The sequence below is a fragment of the Panthera onca genome, chromosome B4 (genome assembly GCF_046562875.1).
Source record: "Panthera onca isolate mPanOnc1 chromosome B4, mPanOnc1 haplotype 2, whole genome shotgun sequence".
NCBI classification, from domain to species: domain Eukaryota; kingdom Metazoa; phylum Chordata; class Mammalia; order Carnivora; family Felidae; genus Panthera; species Panthera onca.
The window spans coordinates 835,157-852,397 of record NC_138345.1 but is presented as its reverse complement, the minus strand read 5'-3'; the positions used below and the strand labels follow the sequence as shown (position 1 = coordinate 852,397).

General features: G+C 46.1%; 1 protein-coding gene across 3 annotated transcripts in view; it reads left to right on the top strand.

The window, feature by feature from the left end:
• LARP4B (La ribonucleoprotein 4B) overlaps window positions 1-17,241 on the top strand; it is a 93,670-nt gene that overhangs the window by 44,833 nt on the left and 31,596 nt on the right. For all 3 annotated transcript variants that reach the window (XM_078450504.2, XM_078450505.2, XM_078450503.2), the window contains exons 6-7: window positions 10,843-10,921; window positions 12,509-12,645. In XM_078450504.2, coding sequence (XP_078306630.1) covers window positions 10,843-10,921; window positions 12,509-12,645 — 216 coding nt within the window. The remainder of the gene's footprint in view (window positions 1-10,842; window positions 10,922-12,508; window positions 12,646-17,241) is intronic.

Below are 17,241 nucleotides of genomic sequence, written 5' to 3'. Positions count from 1 at the left end.
TTCGGTTTTACTATTGCCTTTTGGGAGTTCTTTATACATTTTGGATACAAGTCCTTATCGGGTGTATAATTTGTGAATACATTCTCTCAGTCTGTGGCTTGTCTTTTGTTCTCCCAACAGTGTCTTTTGAAGAGCAGAAGTTTTAAATTTGGTCTGTAGTGTAGTTTATCAGGTCTTCTTTCTTTTATGGTCTTGCTCTTGGTTTTGTATCTAAGAAATCTAAGCTGAATCCAAAGTCACAAAGGTGTCTCCCCAGGAGTTGTGTAGTTTTAAGTTTCACATTTTTGGGGTCTGTGGCTCATTTTAAGTCAGTTGTTGTATATGGTGTGAGGTAGACAGCAGAGTTGTTTCTTTCCCTCATGTGTGGGTGTGCAGCTGTTAGAGCACCGTTTGCTGGAAAGACCCCCTTCTCCCCTGGGCTGTCTGTGGCTGTCGTCAGGATCATTTGTCCCTACGTGTGGGTTCATCTCTGGGCACTCTTCTGTTCCATCTGTTAAGTCTGTTTTCACAATAGTGCCCACTGTTTTGATTACTGTAAATAATTCTTACAAACAGGTGGTGTTAGCTTTCTTTTTCAGAATTATTTGAACTATTCTAGTTCCTTTTTATGTCCATACAGGTTAGGCTGAGCTGGTCAATGTCTTCAGAACGCTGAGATGCTCATTGGGATTGCACTGAATCTGTAGGTCACTTGGAGAAACTTGACGTCTCAGTGCAGTGCACATGAGCTGTTACACTTCCCCACTTAGTTAGGTCTTCTGTAATTTTTCTTGGCTACATTTTTACTTTTCAGTGTACTGGTCTTTCCTATCTTTCATCCAGTTTATCCGTATTTCATTTTTTGGGGGGCGGGGGTGCTATCGTTAAGAGATTTTTAAAAAAAATTTAATTTGGAATTTTTATACCAGTTAGAAATATAATTAATTTTTGTGAATTGATACACTCTGGAAATGTGTTAAGCTCACTTCCTAGTTGTAGGAACTTTTTGTGGATTCCATTGTATATTCTACATGGACAGTCGTGTTATTTGTTAAAAACATTGTTTTATTTCCTATCCAATATGGTGCCTTATATTTCTTTATCTTGCCTGATTGCCCTGGCTACAGCCTTCATTACAAAGGTGAACAGATCATGAGCGCAAACCTCTGACTGATCGTAGGGGTGAAACGTGCCATTTCACCAGTAAGTGTAATGTTAGTGTGGTTTTGCGTATATGACCTTTATCAGGTTCGTGAGGTGCCCTTCTGTTAGGATTTGCTGAGAGTTTTTATCGGGAGTGGTTTTTGGCATTTATCATGCCTTTTTTCTCCATCTGTGGCGATAATCATACTTTTTTTCTTTTAGTGTGTTCGATGAATTACATTGATTGACTTTGTATATAATCCACTTTATATTGCTGGGATAAGCTTCACTGGGTCATGGTGTAATACACTTTTGATTAGTTGTTGGATTAGATTGGCCAGAATTTTGTTTAAAGTATTCATATCTGTGTTCATGAGGGATGTTTGTCTATAGTTTTCAGTGTATTTCCTCTGTTAATTTTTTTTGAAGAGGCCATTGTTTCTTTTTTAGATGAAGAAATGAAGGAAGTGAAGCCCTTCAGGCCTAAGAGTTTTGTTTGAAGGAAAGTTTTCAGCTACCTTTTTTTTTTTTTTTGAGAGAGAGTGAGAGCATGAGCAGGGGAGGAGCGGAGAGAGGGAGAGGGAGAATCCCAAGCAGGCTCCATGCTGTCAGTATGGGGCCCAATGTGGGGCTCAAAACTTACAAACCACGAGATCACGACCTGAGCTGAAATCAAGAGTTGGTGCTTAACCAACTGAGCCGCCCTGGTGCCCTCCCCAGTTTGATTTTTTATGTAGGCCTACTCAGGTTGTCCATTTCTTCTTGAGATAGTTTTGGTTACTTGTGTCTCACAAAGAGAGATTTGGTCCACTTCATCTAAAGTGTCAACTCTATCGTGTAGAATTGCTCATAAAACTCTGTTTATTCTTTTATCATCTGTAGGATCTGTAGCTATGCCGCATCATTCTTACTATTACTGGTAATTCATAGCTATTTTCCCCCCCTCTCATGAATCTGTGTAGAGGTTTGTCAATTTTGTTGATCTTCTGAAAGAAGTGGTAGTTGGTTTCATTGATTTTTCTGCATCGTTTTTCTCCTTCCTGTTTCATTTTCTTTTTTCTGATATTTATAATCTACTTTCTCTTCATTACTTGGGTTTAATTTTTATTTCTAGTGTCTTATAATGGAAGCTGAGCTCATTGATGGGAGGCATTTCTTTTCTGAGGTGGCCACTTACTTCTATAAATCTCCTCCTAAATACTCGTTTATTAGCACAATCTCTGTGTATTCTGGTATATTGTGTGTGTGTGTGTGTGTGTGTGTGTGTGTGTGTTTAAATTCAGTTCAGGGGCGCCAGGGTGGCTCAGTTCGTTAAGCATCCAGCTTTGGCTCAGGTCACAATCTCGTGGTTTGTGGGTTCGAGCACCGTGTCGGGCTCAGTGCTGACAGCTTGCTCAGAGCCTGGTGCCTGCTCCGGATTCTGTCTCCCTTTCTCTCTGCCCCTGCCCTGCCCACACTGTGACTTGAATCCCTTTAAATTTATTAAGATTTGTACCATGGCCCATAATATGGGCCATCTTAGTACGCATTCCCTTTTTTCTTGAGAAGAATGTGTATTTTGCTGTTGTTAATGGGGCTGTTCTGTAGTTGCCACTTCTGGTGGTCTTCCTTCCTTTGTGTAAACCCCTCAGGCTTCCTTTTGCTTATGCTCCTGCTTGCACCTCAAGGACTCCGGTGCTTCTCTCATAGTGCAGATCTGCTGTGATGGGTTGTTTCAGCTTTGGTGTCTCTGAAACCATCTCTGTTTTACATTTGCTTTTGCTTCGTGTAGAATTCTCTGTCAGATTTTTTTGTCAGCACTTCACACAGACTTCTGTTTCAAGCTGTTTTTCTCTCTCTTTTTTTTAACGTTTATTCATTTTTTGAGAGAGTGAGAGAGCATGAGCGGGAGAGGGGGAGACAGAATCCGAAGCAGGCTCCAGGCTCTGAGCTGTCAGCACAGAGCCCAACATGGGCTCGAACCCATGAACTGTGAGATCATGATCTGAGCCGACATCAGATGCTTAACTGACTGAGCCACCCAGGCGCCCCTCAAGCTGTTTTTCTCTGTCAGTGGTTTTGGGGATTTAATTATGATGTATCTTAAAAGCAGCCTTTATGTTTCTTATGGTAGGTGTTCATTGAGTTTCTTGAATCTGTTTATAAATATTTTCATCCAAGTTGGAAAAATTTTGGCCGTAATTTCTTCAAATGATGCTCCTCTATCTGTGACTCCCACCCCCATCCCGGTCTTTTCTTTCACGATCTCTGGTTTTTCCTGTATAAGACTCTTGAAGTTGTCCCGGAGCTCACCAGTCCTGGGTCCTTTTTAAAAACTCTTATTTCTCAGTTTCATTTTGGAAAGTTTCCATTATATCTAATATCAGACATTGTCGTTTTCACTTGTAGAAGTCTTGTGCGTCTTTTAAATATTTTCACATTTCTACCTAACTTTTTATGCACGTGGAGGCTAGCCATTATAATGTCTTTGTCAATTCATGTTAACATCTGTGTTAGTTCTGGACAGGTTGCTGTTAATAACGAGTCCTATTTTCCTGCTTCACATTTGTGGTGAGTTTTGGTTGGATTGAATTTGTCTTGGTTGGGCGCTTAATGGTTTTGTATTTCTTTAAGTATTTTGGTTATCATTCCAACGTACATCTAAGTTACTTGGAAATGTTTGATACTTTTACAGCTTGCTCAAAGATTTGTTAGGCCTGAGCGGAGTGGAGCTTAGTCGGGCCGGTTCCTTCCCACCCCTGAGGCAGGACCCCATGCTCTGTGAGCGGGAGGCACCCTGGTCCAGTGGGGGCGGCAGGCACGTCTCCAGCCCCGTGGGGAGTGAGGTCTGCGTGCTGCTACTCGACTTCCAGGGGGCTCGTCCCGGTCTCAGGGACTCCCATCACACCGCTGCCGTGACACGGCTGCCTACTTGAGCGGGCCCCTCCCTGTGCCCCCTGTCCTGGCACCCTCTTCTGTGCCCCTTAACGCAGCATGCCCACTGAGTTCTGTCTGGCTTCTCACTTCCTGAGCCTGGGCCTCGGAAAGTCATACGTCTCCTTTCTCTTAGGGGCCGATGTTCCTGCACGTGGAAAACTTGTTTACTGTTTTCGTTTTCCATTCAGAAAGTATTTATTCAGAACTTACCATGTGCCACATTTACTTGGGTCCATCAGTGATGTGACTAGTGAGAGCCCTTGCTTTACTTGAGCTTATATCTGTTTGACAGAGACAGACAAGTAACCCACATAATAAGTTCGTGATAGGGCATGTGGGAGGATGGTAACCACAATAGAAAAGAGAAGTGTAAGGAAACAATGTAAGGAAATGGCGGGGTGAGGTTACGGTTTTTCTAGGTTTATTGAGGTTTAATTGACAAGTAAAAATTGAATATATTTAGGGGCGCCTGGGTGGCGCAGTCGGTTAAGCGTCCGACTTCAGCCAGGTCACGATCTCGCGGTCCGTGAGTTCGAGCCCCGCGTCGGGCTCTGGGCTGATGGCTCGGAGCCTGGAGCCTGTTTCCGATTCTGTGTCTCCCTCTCTCTCTGCCCCTTCCCCGTTCATGCTCTGTCTCTCTCTGTCCCAAAAATAAATAAAAAACGTTGAAAAAAAATTGAATATATTTAAAATATACCGCATTGGTCATTTGATATTACGTATTCACTGTGAAATGATTAGTACAGTCAAGCTAATTAATTAACATAATGAACATATCCATTACCTCACGTAGTTGTTTTGTTCTGGTGTGTTCACACTTAAGGTCTACCCTCTTAGCCAGTTTCAGGTGTACGGTACAGGATTGTCGACTGTAGTCACCGCGCTGTCCCTTAGATCCACAGAACTTGAATTCGTCTGATAATGAAAGTCTGCATCCTGTGACCAACATCTCCCCATTTCCCCCACTCTCCAGCCCGTGGTAACCGTGGGTCTACCCTCAGGTAGAGTCCACATACAAGTGATGTCATGTATTTTTTTTCCTTTCTGTACCTGACTGTATCACTTAGCATAGCGCCTCAACGTTCATGTTGTCGCGGATAGCAGGATGCCTCCTTTTTTATGGTTGAGTAATATCCCAGTGTTCGTATACGTCCCATCTTTATTTATTCATTTGTCGACAGGCCCTTGGGTTGTTTCCTTGTCTTGGCCACTGTGAGTAACGTTGCACGAACATGAGAGTGTAGCTGTTTCTACCGGATACTGATTTCATTTCCTTTGGATATGCATCCAGCAGTGGCATTACTGGATCATATGGTACTTACTTCTATTTTTAATTTGGTGAGGAGCCTCCACACTGTCTTCCCCAGTGGCCGTGCCAGTTTACATTCCCACCAGCAGCGCACAGGAGTTCCTGTTCTCCACGTTTTTGCCAACACTTGTTATCTTGGTTTGTTGATACTAGCCATCCTGGTGGGTGTGAGATGTTGTCTCATGGTGGTTTTGATCTGCATTTCCCTAATGGTTAGTGATGTTGGGCATCTTTTAATGGACTGTTGGCCATCTGTACATCTTCTTTGGAAAAATGTCTATTTAGGTCCTTTGCCCACTGTTAATGAAATTTTTGTTTTGTTTTGCTATTGTGAATGAATTTCTTACATGTTGTGGATATTAACCCCTTATCAAAGAGGTCTAGATCCCATAAATATCTTCTCCCATTCTGTAGGCTGCCTTTTCATTGTGTGGATGGTGTCCTTTGCTGAGCAGAAGCTTTTCGTGTGATGTGGTCCCATTTGCATGGTTTTGCAAGACCAAAAAAATTATTGCCCAGCCTCATCTCAAGGGGCTTTTTCCTTACGTTTTCTTGTAGGAGTTCTATAGTTTTAGGTCTTACATTTAAGTCTTCAGTCTGTTTTGAGTTGATTTTTGTACGTATTGTAAGATCAAGGTTCGGTTTCATTCTTTTGCATGTGGCTGCCTCATTTTCCCAGCACCGTTCAGTGAAGACACACCTTTTCCCCACTAAGTATTCTCGTCAGTCTTGTTGAAAATCAGTTGAATTGTATATATGTGGGTTTATTTCTGGACTCTATTCTGTTCACTGATCTGTGTGTCTTTTTATTTCAATACCAATCTGTTTTGATCACTTGGCTTTGTAATATAATTTGAAATCAGGGAGCATTTGTGCCCCCTTTGTTCTTGCTTGAGATTGCTTTGGCTGTGCAGGGTCTCTGTGGTTTCATATGAGTTTTAGGATTGTTCTAGCTCTGAAAAATGCCGTTGGAATTTTGGTCGGGGCTGCATGGAATCTGTAGATTGCTTTGGGTGGTGTGGACATTCTAACCATATTCTTGCAATCCACAGGCATGGAGTATCTTTCCATGTATTTGTGTCTTGCTCAGTTTTCTTTTATCAGTGTCTTAAAGTTTTCAGGGTACAGGTCTGTCACCCCTTGGTTGAGTTTATTCGAATACTAGGTATTTTATTCTTTTCGATGCAGTTATGAATGGGTTTGTTTTCTTGTTTTTTTTCAGACAGTTTATGCTAGTGCACAGAATCCCAGCAGATGGTGTCCCAGTACTCACATAGACTTCCTCACTGTTTTTCTTTTCTTTTTTTTTCTTTTTGCTCCTCTAACTGGCTAATGTCACATGACCCATCTCACATCTGCCAAGTTTCTCTGCATGTCTGACTCTGTTCTCAGGTCTGTCCATGTGTCCTTTAGCTCCAGGGTTTCTGTTTGGTTTTTGTTTTTGTTTATTTGTTTGTTTTATTTTAAACAGAGAACACCAGCAGGCGGGGGGGCGGTGAATATGAATCTCAAACAGCCTCAGCACAGGGGGCTGAATGTGGGGCTTGATCCTGCGACCCTGGCATGATGACCTGAGCCGAAATCAAGAGTTGGACGCTCAACCAACTGAGCCACCCAGGCACCCCTGTTTAGTTCTTTTGTATGGTTTCTTCTTCCTTACTAAACTATTTTGTTTTTGCATCATTTTCCTGATTCTGTTGTCTGTGTTCTCTTGGATTTCACTGAATTTCTTTATCTTATTTTATTTTATTTTATTTTATTTTATTTTATTTTATTTAAGTTTATTTTAAGAGTCAGGGAGAGCATGCACGTGGAGAGAGGGGAGAGGAGAGAGAGAGAGAGAGAGAGATTGAGAGAGAGAGAGAGAGAGAGAGAGAGAAAATATCTCAAGCATGCTCCACACCATCAGTTGGAGCCGGACGCGGGGCTCAAACTCACGAACTGTGAGATCATGACCTGAGCCGAAATCAAGGGTCGGCCACTTAGCTGACTGAGCCACCCAGGTGCCCCTCACTGAGTTTCTTTAAAAGATGATTATTTTGGACCCTTTGTCAGGCCATTTGTCTCCTTTACATTGGAATCTGGCTGTGGATCTTGTGTGGTCCCTGGGAGCTCTGGGGACAGGGACGGCTGTGTCTCCTGCTGGGTCTCTGGGCGGGCACAGCTGCTTGTGGGCTGCTGGGAGGGGCTGAAGCCAAGTCACAGGCTTGTTTCAGAACCTGCTGTCAGCCTGAGGTTGGGTCGGCTGGCCTGTCTCCAGAGGCACTGACTGTGGGTATTTTCCAGGGGGGCCCTTGGCCAGCAGGCCTGCTCAGGGACTGTGGTGGAGAGTGGCAGGAGCCCACTTCTGGTGCCCTTATGGAACTTACAGTCTGACTGTGTTGGGCTTGCTCTAGGGACTCCTGGACTGCAGCCTGGGGGGCTGGAGCTGGGCCCACTTTGGGGCCCACAGCCAGGACCGAGGTGTTTGTGCTGATTACCCAGGACTCAGGTGGGCCAGGCTCCTCCTGGGGTCCTTAGCAATGATGCTGGTGACAGGCCCAAGCCGAACGGTGTGGTGGAATCCTCAAGAGGCAGAGCATTTCTGGGTCTGTAGCTGGGGCCTCTGGCAAGTCAGCTGCCTGGATGCAGAGCCTGCCTCCTCAAACGGCTCCGCTCAGCCTTGGACCGTACCCAGGTTTCACAGTCTCCTCCCTGGACGCCAGAGCTCCCATTGGGCACTGTTGTCCGAGGGTGGATGCCGAAGTGTTGCTGGTGGGGGGGACCTCCGGTTCCACCATCTTGCCTAGAAGCAGATGACCTCACGTGAAGACTGGAGCCATCAGAAGCACACTTTCCACCCTGACACCTGTACACCTCAGCCTCTGTCTGGGACCCTTTTCTGTGCTCTCAGGGTCTTCGTGGACCCTTTCTCTGCCATAGGAGGAGCCTTCCACATAGCGCTGTTCTCTCTCACGTTAGATGAGCCTGCCCTCTACACCCGGTCTTTCCCTAGCAGAACTCTCCAGAAGCATTGTCTGGGCCAGCTGCCTGTATGTGCTCGGGTCCCATGCCCTCTCAAGCCCCATCCAGGTAGACTGTTGCCCCAGGCTCATCAACAGCACTGTGACTGCCTTTATCCAGGCCTCCAGTGATGAACTCTGGCTTCTTCTGTCCCTTGACCTTGCCGTGTCCTGTGTTTCTTGCTGACTTCATGTCCCCTCCTTGGCCACACCCTCTCTGTTCTCCTTGGGAGATTGGCCTGCCCAGGGGTCGGTCCTAGACCACCGCTCTTCTGTATTCTTGGCTGAAGTCCCACCCTTACCTGGAATTGTCCCAAATGCTAGTTTATTCTCGATTATTGCACTGGCGTCCTAACCAGGCTTTTTTCTTCCCTCCTGTGCCTCACTGTCCGTCTTCAGTACAGACCGGAGACATCTCTCCAAGGTGAAAATTGTTTTCCTATCACATTTAGGTTAGAATCCTCATCTCCTTGCAGGAGCCCACAAGGCCCGCAGGCTCTGACTGCCGCCTCCCGGCCTCTGTGGCCTCATCGTTTGCTCCCGTTGACTTGCCCAGACGTGCCGACCTCTCTGCAGGCGCCCAGTCCCGTGCTCTGGCGGCACCCCTGCTGGAGAACGCACTTCCCCCGATCCCCGCCAGGCCCACCGTCTCCTCCATTGGCCTCTGCTTTGTGCCACCGCTGCAGTGGCCGCCATGTCCGGAGCAGCCCGGGCAGTCTCTCCTCGTGCACGGGGGCGGTCTCCTTCATGTCTGACTCCACCTGATGCTACGTTCCATGTTGACTCATTCAGCTGCAGATCGCCTTTCCCGCTGGGAGCAGAGAGTTTGCGCTTACTTGTTCAGTAAATGCCCCACTTTGTCTTTACTGTTGTCAGTCTTTGACTTTTAAACTGGTGTCTCTTGTGGGAAAACTCCACGTACGTGAGTATGTGTGCAGATTTATGTAGAAGTATATGAAAACTGTTCTTAGTGTTTTGGTGCCTTTGATATCCTGGCCACCTAAAAATGGGGTCCTTGCCTGGAGTGCAGAGTCCTGGGGGAAGGGCAGGGGCATCACCCCAGACTCCAGTGTGAAAATCCTGCTCTTGTGGTGTGCAAGTGCAGGGGTGCCAGGACCTCACCCTGCGTGCCAGCTCACCCCCTGGTCCGTGAGTGGTGCCTCATGGGACACGCGCTCAGACATTGTCCACTGTGCCATCCTCCATCTTTTTTTTTTTTTTTAAATGTTTTTAATATTTATTTTTGAGAGACAGAGCGAGAGCAGGGGAGGGGCAGAGAGAGAGGGAGACACGGAATCCGAAGCAGGCTCCAGGCTCTGAGCCGTCAGCACAGGGCCCGACGCGGGGCTCGAACCCACGGACCGTGAGATCGTGACCTGAGCCGAAGTCGGACGCTTAACCGACTGAGCCACCCAGGCGCCCCACCATCCTCCATCTTAGAAGAAGTCGCCTCTAGAGGCTCGGGCCAGTCTGTCTCCTGTTGAGGGTCTGCTCACTTGGTATCCTCCAGTAGGATCTCTGGCCCAGAGGCTTCTTACTTGGAACTTTGCCTGCTTGGACATTAAAAAAATTTTTTTTTTAAATGTTTGTTTATTTCTGAGAGAGAGCGTGAGTGGGGGAGGTGCAGAGAGAGAGAGGGAGACACAGAATCTGAAGCAGGCTCCAGGCTCTGAGCTGTCAGCACAGAGCCCGATGCGGGGCCCGAACTTGTGAACTCATTAGATCATTACCTGAGCCGAAGTTGGATGTTCAACTGACTGAGCCACCCAGGTGCCCCATGCCTGCTTGGACATTTAAAAGCAGGTTCATAAGGCTCTAGTGTAGAGACTGCATCATCCTTATGGCCCGTGTGCTTGTAATCCCCAGCCTTTATCTTCCTGGCCTGTATTTGCCTTTTTCTTACTTTGATTCTTTTCTTTATATTTCATTTTGGTTTTAGTATCTGTGTTCTTGCAGTCTGCCTGAAAGGCCTTTTGAATTGAGACAAGGAATTAAATAATTTACACTTATTTTCAGGATGGTGGGGGGGGGGAAAGACCTCTAAACTGCTGATAAATCTTACTGCTCATATTATTTTTTTTTTAATGTTGATTTATTTTGAAATGGGGAGGGGCAGAGAGAGAAGGAAAAAGAGAATCCCAAGCAGATGCCACGCTGCCAGCACAGAGCACAACGTGGGGCTTGAACTCAAGAACCACAAGATCATAATCTGAGCTGAAGTCAACAGTAGGATGCGTTATTAACCGACTGAACCACCCAGGCATCCCTCAGATTATTTTTGAAACTGTTGTTTTTGTTTGGGGGAGAGGGGGTTTTAAATTTTTTGCCTCTGATTTCTTTTTTTTTAGTAGGTAAAATAGCAAGTTTCTTACTATCAAGGCACAGTGTAGGTAAATTAACATGTACATTGAAATCATGAGAATTGCTGTGCAGAATCATCTGCTTGGCAAATTTTAAGGCTGTTTTCCTAAGTTGATCATTGCTTTTATGTAGGAGGAAATGAGTCTCAACCAGAAACCCAGGAGGACCCCCGAGAAGTACTCAAAAAGACATTGGAGTTCTGCTTGTCTAGGTAAGGACGCCGGTGGTTTTTCTCATCCCTGCTGTCTGGAGTGTTCTGTGCCGGTTTTTCTATACAGATGTGACACTGTGTACACACGAGGGGGTATGTCTGTTGGTATCTATGTCTGTGTATAGCTATTAATAGGAAGTAGAGAATGTGGAGTAGTCCTAGCCTTTGACACAGTGGAGAACCAAACATAATCATCTAGGCCAGTGTTCCACGCACGTCTGCATGGATCCATCGTGATGATCATTACCTGGGTTGCTTTTTGAAATTCAGAGTCCTGGGCACGCGCCCCCCCCCCCCCCCCCCCCCCATCCCACAGAATCAGACTCTCAAGGCGGGGCCGTAGGTCATCGCCTCACAGAGACATTCTTCAGCACAGTGAAGTTTGAGAACAATTTGCTGTTAGTAGTCCTCATAGTCTGCCAAACTCTGCAGTAACAAAGCGTTCTGTATGTGTGCCACTCGTAGTTTTAGTTGTTCTTTCTCCTGAGTAATACCTTTTTTCTTGACAAATGAAGCAGAACCTTTAAAGTTCAAAGCGACAACCATACATACAAGAGGATGGGATTGGGTTAAGTGTAATTTTCTTTGAGCATGAAGATAACTGATGTGTCACATGTAAAGTTTCCCATCAGTGATAGTGATTTTTAAAGTGTTTTTCTGGGCCTGCTTTCGGACTTCAGAGCGTCTGATGGGGGCCCCGTAGACTGTGGGGCTGCACGGTGGGGAGAGGAGGGGTGGGGCCGGGTGGGGCCCCAGCTTTCCTTCCTTGCCCACCCCGCACCCTGCCTGAGGGCGTGCTCTGAGATGGAGAGCCAGGCCGTGAGCCTGGGCCGTGAGGCCGTGTGCTGGAGGAGCTGGGTCTACGCCTTGCTCAAGCCCTGCTCTCGCCCCCCTGGGCCACCTGAGAGGTGGGGGTGGAGCAGCGGGTCCCTCCACGGGTCTGTGGCTGTGTGGCTTCGTGGATCTTAGAGATTGTCCTCAGCCTCTGCTGCGGAACCAGTGTGTCTGTGCTGAGAGGTTTTGAGCACTCCGTCCTGGTTATGGAGACTTACCAGAAGCTTGCAGCATGGGCCAGACAGCAGCAAGTGGCTCACCTTCCCCTGAACTGCTGGTACCTGCAGCTTCCTTGGAGGGACCCCGTGGGTCATGTCATTGGTCACGTCTCCTTCTTTGTAACCTGGCTGCCACTGGGTCTGCAGCTCCTCTGGTACGTGTTCCAGACTGAACAGCGAGCACTCTGGGGACCAGCCTTTCCCGGCCTTTTCGTAGTTTTCTTAGGATTTTCATACCTAAAAAAGTGGGTTTGTGTCTTTAGTAAGCTACTCAAACACTTCTTAGAACAAAAATAAGCTATAAATATGTTTCCAAAGGCTTACCCTGTGATTGTAACAAGTGCAGTATACTTTTGTCCTCCCTGCCTCTCCAAATGTCTGTAAAAATTTTTACATAAGGTCAGAGAGATGGCAAGTGATGGAAGGGGTTTGAACTCCCATCTGACTCTGAAGGACTCCCATGCCACACTCCTGCTTCTTCCGAAGCTTGCTTTTAAAGGAAGGTTAATTCAAAGCTGTTGTCTTCTCTCTGCAGGGAGAACCTTGCTAGTGACATGTACCTTATATCGCAGATGGACAGTGATCAGTACGTGCCAATCACCACGGTAGCTAACCTGGACCACGTCAAGAAGCTCAGTACTGACATGAACTTGATTGTTGAAGTGCTGAGGTGTAAGTAAACGGCGGTCTGGGCTGGCTCACAAATGGTCTTGACGGCTGTGTGAGCTTGTACATCAATAGCCGTTGGGTGCAAGGTACTTGATGGTGACTGGGGTCTTCCTTCATGTTCCTGGCCTTGCTGAGTGGCTCGTGGGTGTGGCGAGGGCGTCGAGGGGCTCCATAACCCAACCCCCTGTGTAGTCCAGATCGTAGGTAGTGGGCGTGAGAGGGGCTAATGCGGAGGTTAATGACAGCTGTGATGTTAGTGAACCATAAAGTAGATAATGGTGTTCAGGGTAAAGTAGAATATGTTTTAATTAGCATTCTACCGACAAAGAGGGTTTCTTTAAATACTAACTTCCTGCTGAAATTTTGGTGAAATACTACTGTTTTTCTCTAAAAGGATGTTGTACGTGAAGTTGTTTTGTGGACATTTGGCGATATCAGAGGGAGGTTTAAACATTATATCCGAGGCCTGCAGGCCTTCAGGAAACGTGGATATTTCAGGTGTTGTCTGGCATGCCACAGGTGTGGTCACTGGTGTCCTGGTTTGCTTTGCAGATGAAGGCTTCTACAACCTGACATTTTGTTTCGTGTTTCTATAAAAACCACTTGACTGAGGTGTTGCTGACATACAGTGCGCTGCATGTATTATTTAAGGGTACAGTTGGGGCAGTTTGGAAGCAGGGAGATACGCATCAGTGAGACCGTCACTGCCCACGGTTCTCTTACGGCTTTTGTAATGCTTCCATCCCATGCTCCCATCCTCCCACCCAGGACGGCATCACTGGGGATGAGTTTTAAATTAAGTGTACAGTACACTGGATATCTGTTTGAAATGGGCTTGTTTTTAATTACAAAAAGTCACTTTCTGTAACACGACTGCAGGCACCAGATGAATTCTTTCCGTACTCTCCCTTCTCAGGGCTGCTGGTCCTCAGTCATGGCAGAACTAAAACCCCGTTTTCCCGTGTCACCACTGTGACTTCCCATCACAGACACTTAGGCAGATGTGTTTACATACTCCCTGGCTTAGCTGGGTGGCTAACAGTCGGTGATGATTTTTTCTTGCGTGCATTTGACTTAATAGAAGAACAGAATGAGCATCTTACCTCCAAACTTAGTTGGAGGTAAAATTCTGTACTTTCTGCCCCTAGGAAAATGTCATAACGTCATGAAATTATTGGAGCAGGGAGTGAAGAAACTAGCAAACATCATCTATGAAGCTTGGATTCTGAAAATTGGAACCACTGTTTCCCAAGATAGCTATATGCTTTCCAGTGTCTCTTTGTCTTACGTTCAGAACAGGATTCCGCGGGAGTGCGTTTTGGTCCGACCTACGTGCAGAGGCTGGCGGCTTTCCTAACTAAAAGCTCGTGACCCTGTTAACGCTCTTTGCCTGTTATTTGGAATCCTAGATGTAGGTTTTTTTCTTTTTTTCCCCCGGGCATTCCTTGGAAGCCTGGCTGCCCCGTGGATCATTTCTCAGCTGGCGCATGCTGGCTAGGAGTCGTTCGTGCAGACCCTGAGGATGTTTAATTGCCCCGTGTGGTTGCCTCATGGAGCCGTTTCTCTCCGGGGACAGACAGCCCTGTCACCCTCTCCACGCCCCGCCGCCTCCCCTTCCAGTACTGTATCGGCAGAGGGTCTTGAATTGTCACGTTACCGATGCATGTGCACATGTAATAACCTGACGAATAGAGTGTGCTTAGCGTGTTAGTTGTTGTTCTGAAGAGGGTGATGTAAATAAGCCTCTGTGAGCAGAGATCTCGGTTTAAATCTTACCCTATCCCCAAAATGCCCAAGATAAAGTTAGATCCACTGTAGACATTTTGAATATTTCCTACTATGACACCAGAACTCTAGTGTCGATTGAATTGCATAAATTCTGTTTTTATATCGTACTCTGCATGGTGTGTAGTGCATGGTACAGAAAGCTGGTTCAGATTTTTTTTTTTTATACTTCATGCAGTTGAAGTTGCTAATTTAAAAATAGACTCAGATATTTGTCACCAGAGCATGAAGAAATACATTGTGATAGAGCCACAACGTGGCCACTAGAACCAGTAAAGTGAACTGGGCCTGTGTTTTCAGTAAGAATCAGTGTTAAAGTTCTAATGCTGAATCTGCAAGCATATTTCAGATGTGGACAAGATGCTCCCGTGGATCCAAAGTTCAGGGGTGTGGAGAACAGAACTGTGTCTCCTCGGCTCAGAGGTGCAGGTGTGAGAGTGGACGTACCTGAGCGGGACTGACCCCTGGGTAAAGGGGCTTTTAAGGGGGCACATGGACTGGGATAGGACGGGTATGAGAGGCATGGAGAGGTTCGCCGGTCCCTGCTGCTGGTTTGGTTTTTACGGCTTTATTGAAGTAGAGTTTACGGACCTCAGATATGCATGCTTTAAGTGTACATTAGGGAAGCTGCACATCTTCTCTCTCACACACACACACTCTCTCACTCAACTGCCAGAATCAAGATGACGACCCTCCTGTTACCCCTGGGAGTTTCCTGCCCCCACAGACAACCACTCATTTGCTGTCGCTACAGACTAGTTTGCATTTTCTAAAAACTTTATGTAAATGGAATCAGTCATCCAATAGCATCCCCCAACCCCCCCCCCCCCCCCCCCCAGTCTGGCTTCTGACACTCAGCACGATTACTGCTGAGCCGTATTCCATGCAGTAGATAGAGCACATCTGGATTAGTCACCCCCCAGTCTGTGGGCTTGGTTATTCCTGGGTTGTGACTACAAGTAAATGCCTTGAGCACTGGTGTGAGAGTCTCCGTGCGGACTGAGGCTTCCGTCCGTCTTGGTCAGCAGCTGGACGTGTTGCAGCTTGTGAACTGTCGGCCCATTCCCAGGGTGGGAGGTGTGGGCCCTTGCTGCGCACAGGCACCTCTGTGCCCTGTGTTCTCGTGGCGCTCACCTCATCGTGGCTTTGGTTTCTGTCTCCCTGCTGCCTTGTGGCACCGGGCCATCTTTTTACCTGCTTGTTGGCCCTCTTTATGTCTTTGCTGAAGTGTCTGTTCACACGCCCCCTCCACCCACCACCTTCCTTATATCGGAGATTGGGTGGGGGTGGGGGGGTCGTTTGAGATGTGTATTATCTGTGTTCCAGATAGAAGCTCAGATACATTCTCCTAGTCTCTAGCTTCTCATTTTTATTCTTCTAATAATAATAGTGTCTCTTGAAAAACAGTTTTGAATTTATTGTGTAGTCCCTTGATTAATTTTTTTCTTTTATGGATCTTGCTCTTGGTGTTGTACCTAAGAAATCTGTGCTTAGTCCAAAGTCACAAAAGTTTCTCCCAGAAGCTTTACAGTTGTAGGGTTAGCAGTTTTAGGTCATTTTTAGGTGTTCCATTTGAAGCTAATTTTTGTATGTGGTTCGAGGTAGGGATCTAAATTCTCTGCCCCTGCACATGTGGGTGTGCACTGTCCCCATGCCGTTTGCTGGAAGGACTCCCTTCTCCCCTGAGCTGTGCTTTGTGCGCTTGTTGGGATCATCTGTCCCTACACCCGGGGCCCTGTGTCCTTGATCTGCTTGTAGGTTTGAACACCGGCACCAGTGTCTTCATTGTTCTGGCTTTATAGGGAGTCTTAAAGTAGGTGCAAAATCTCCTAACTTTGTTTCGGCTCTTCGAAATGGTCTGCATTTCCATATGGCTTTTAGAATCCACATTTCAGTTTCAGAAAGGCCAGTTGGTATTTTTACTGGGATTGCGCTGAATCCATACATCAATTTGGGGAGAATTGACATCATAACAACAGTGAGTTTTACATTCCATGAACACAGAGTATCTCTCCATTTGTTTACAGTTTTAAGTTTTTTCTCTTGGTAATATTTTGTAGTTTTCAGTGTAGAGACTTCCATATCTTACCAGATTTATAACCGTTCCTGTTTTGGACACAATTTTAAATAATGTTTTAATTTCAATTTCCAATTGGAGCTAGTATGTAGATACACAATTCTTTTTTTTTTTTTTTTTAACTTTATTTATTTTGAGAGAGAGAGCGCATGTGGGAGGGGCAGAGACAGAGAATCTCAAGCAGACTGCGGGCTGTCAGCACAGAGCCTGACACAGGGCTTGAACTCCCAGACCATGAGATCATGACCTGAGCCAAAACCAAAAGTCGGACGCTCAACCGACTGAGCCACCCAGGCACCCCTGTAATTTATTTTTGTATATTGATCTTGCATACTACAAATTTGTTAAACTGTAATTCTAGTTGTTTTGGAGATTTTATCAGATTTTCTGCATAGAAATGAGCCTGTTGGCCTATGAATATATAGGCCTATGAATATAAAGAGTTTTCCCTCTTTATATCCATTCTGATATACTGATTCTTGCCTGACTGCCCTTGCTGGAACCTCTGGTACAGTGGTGACCAGGCATGGAGGGGACAGTGGTGTTGCTTTGTCCTGTCTTCAGTAAGTGTGATGCTAGATGCTGATTTTTCTTGAGTGAGGTTTCCCTTCCATTCCTAATTTGCTGAGTATTTTGGGGGGTAATGTTGGATTTTGCCAGATACTTTGTCTGTATATGTGAGGTAATTGTATGGCTTTTTATGTTTGTTTTTTACTCCATTAACGTGGTGAATTACA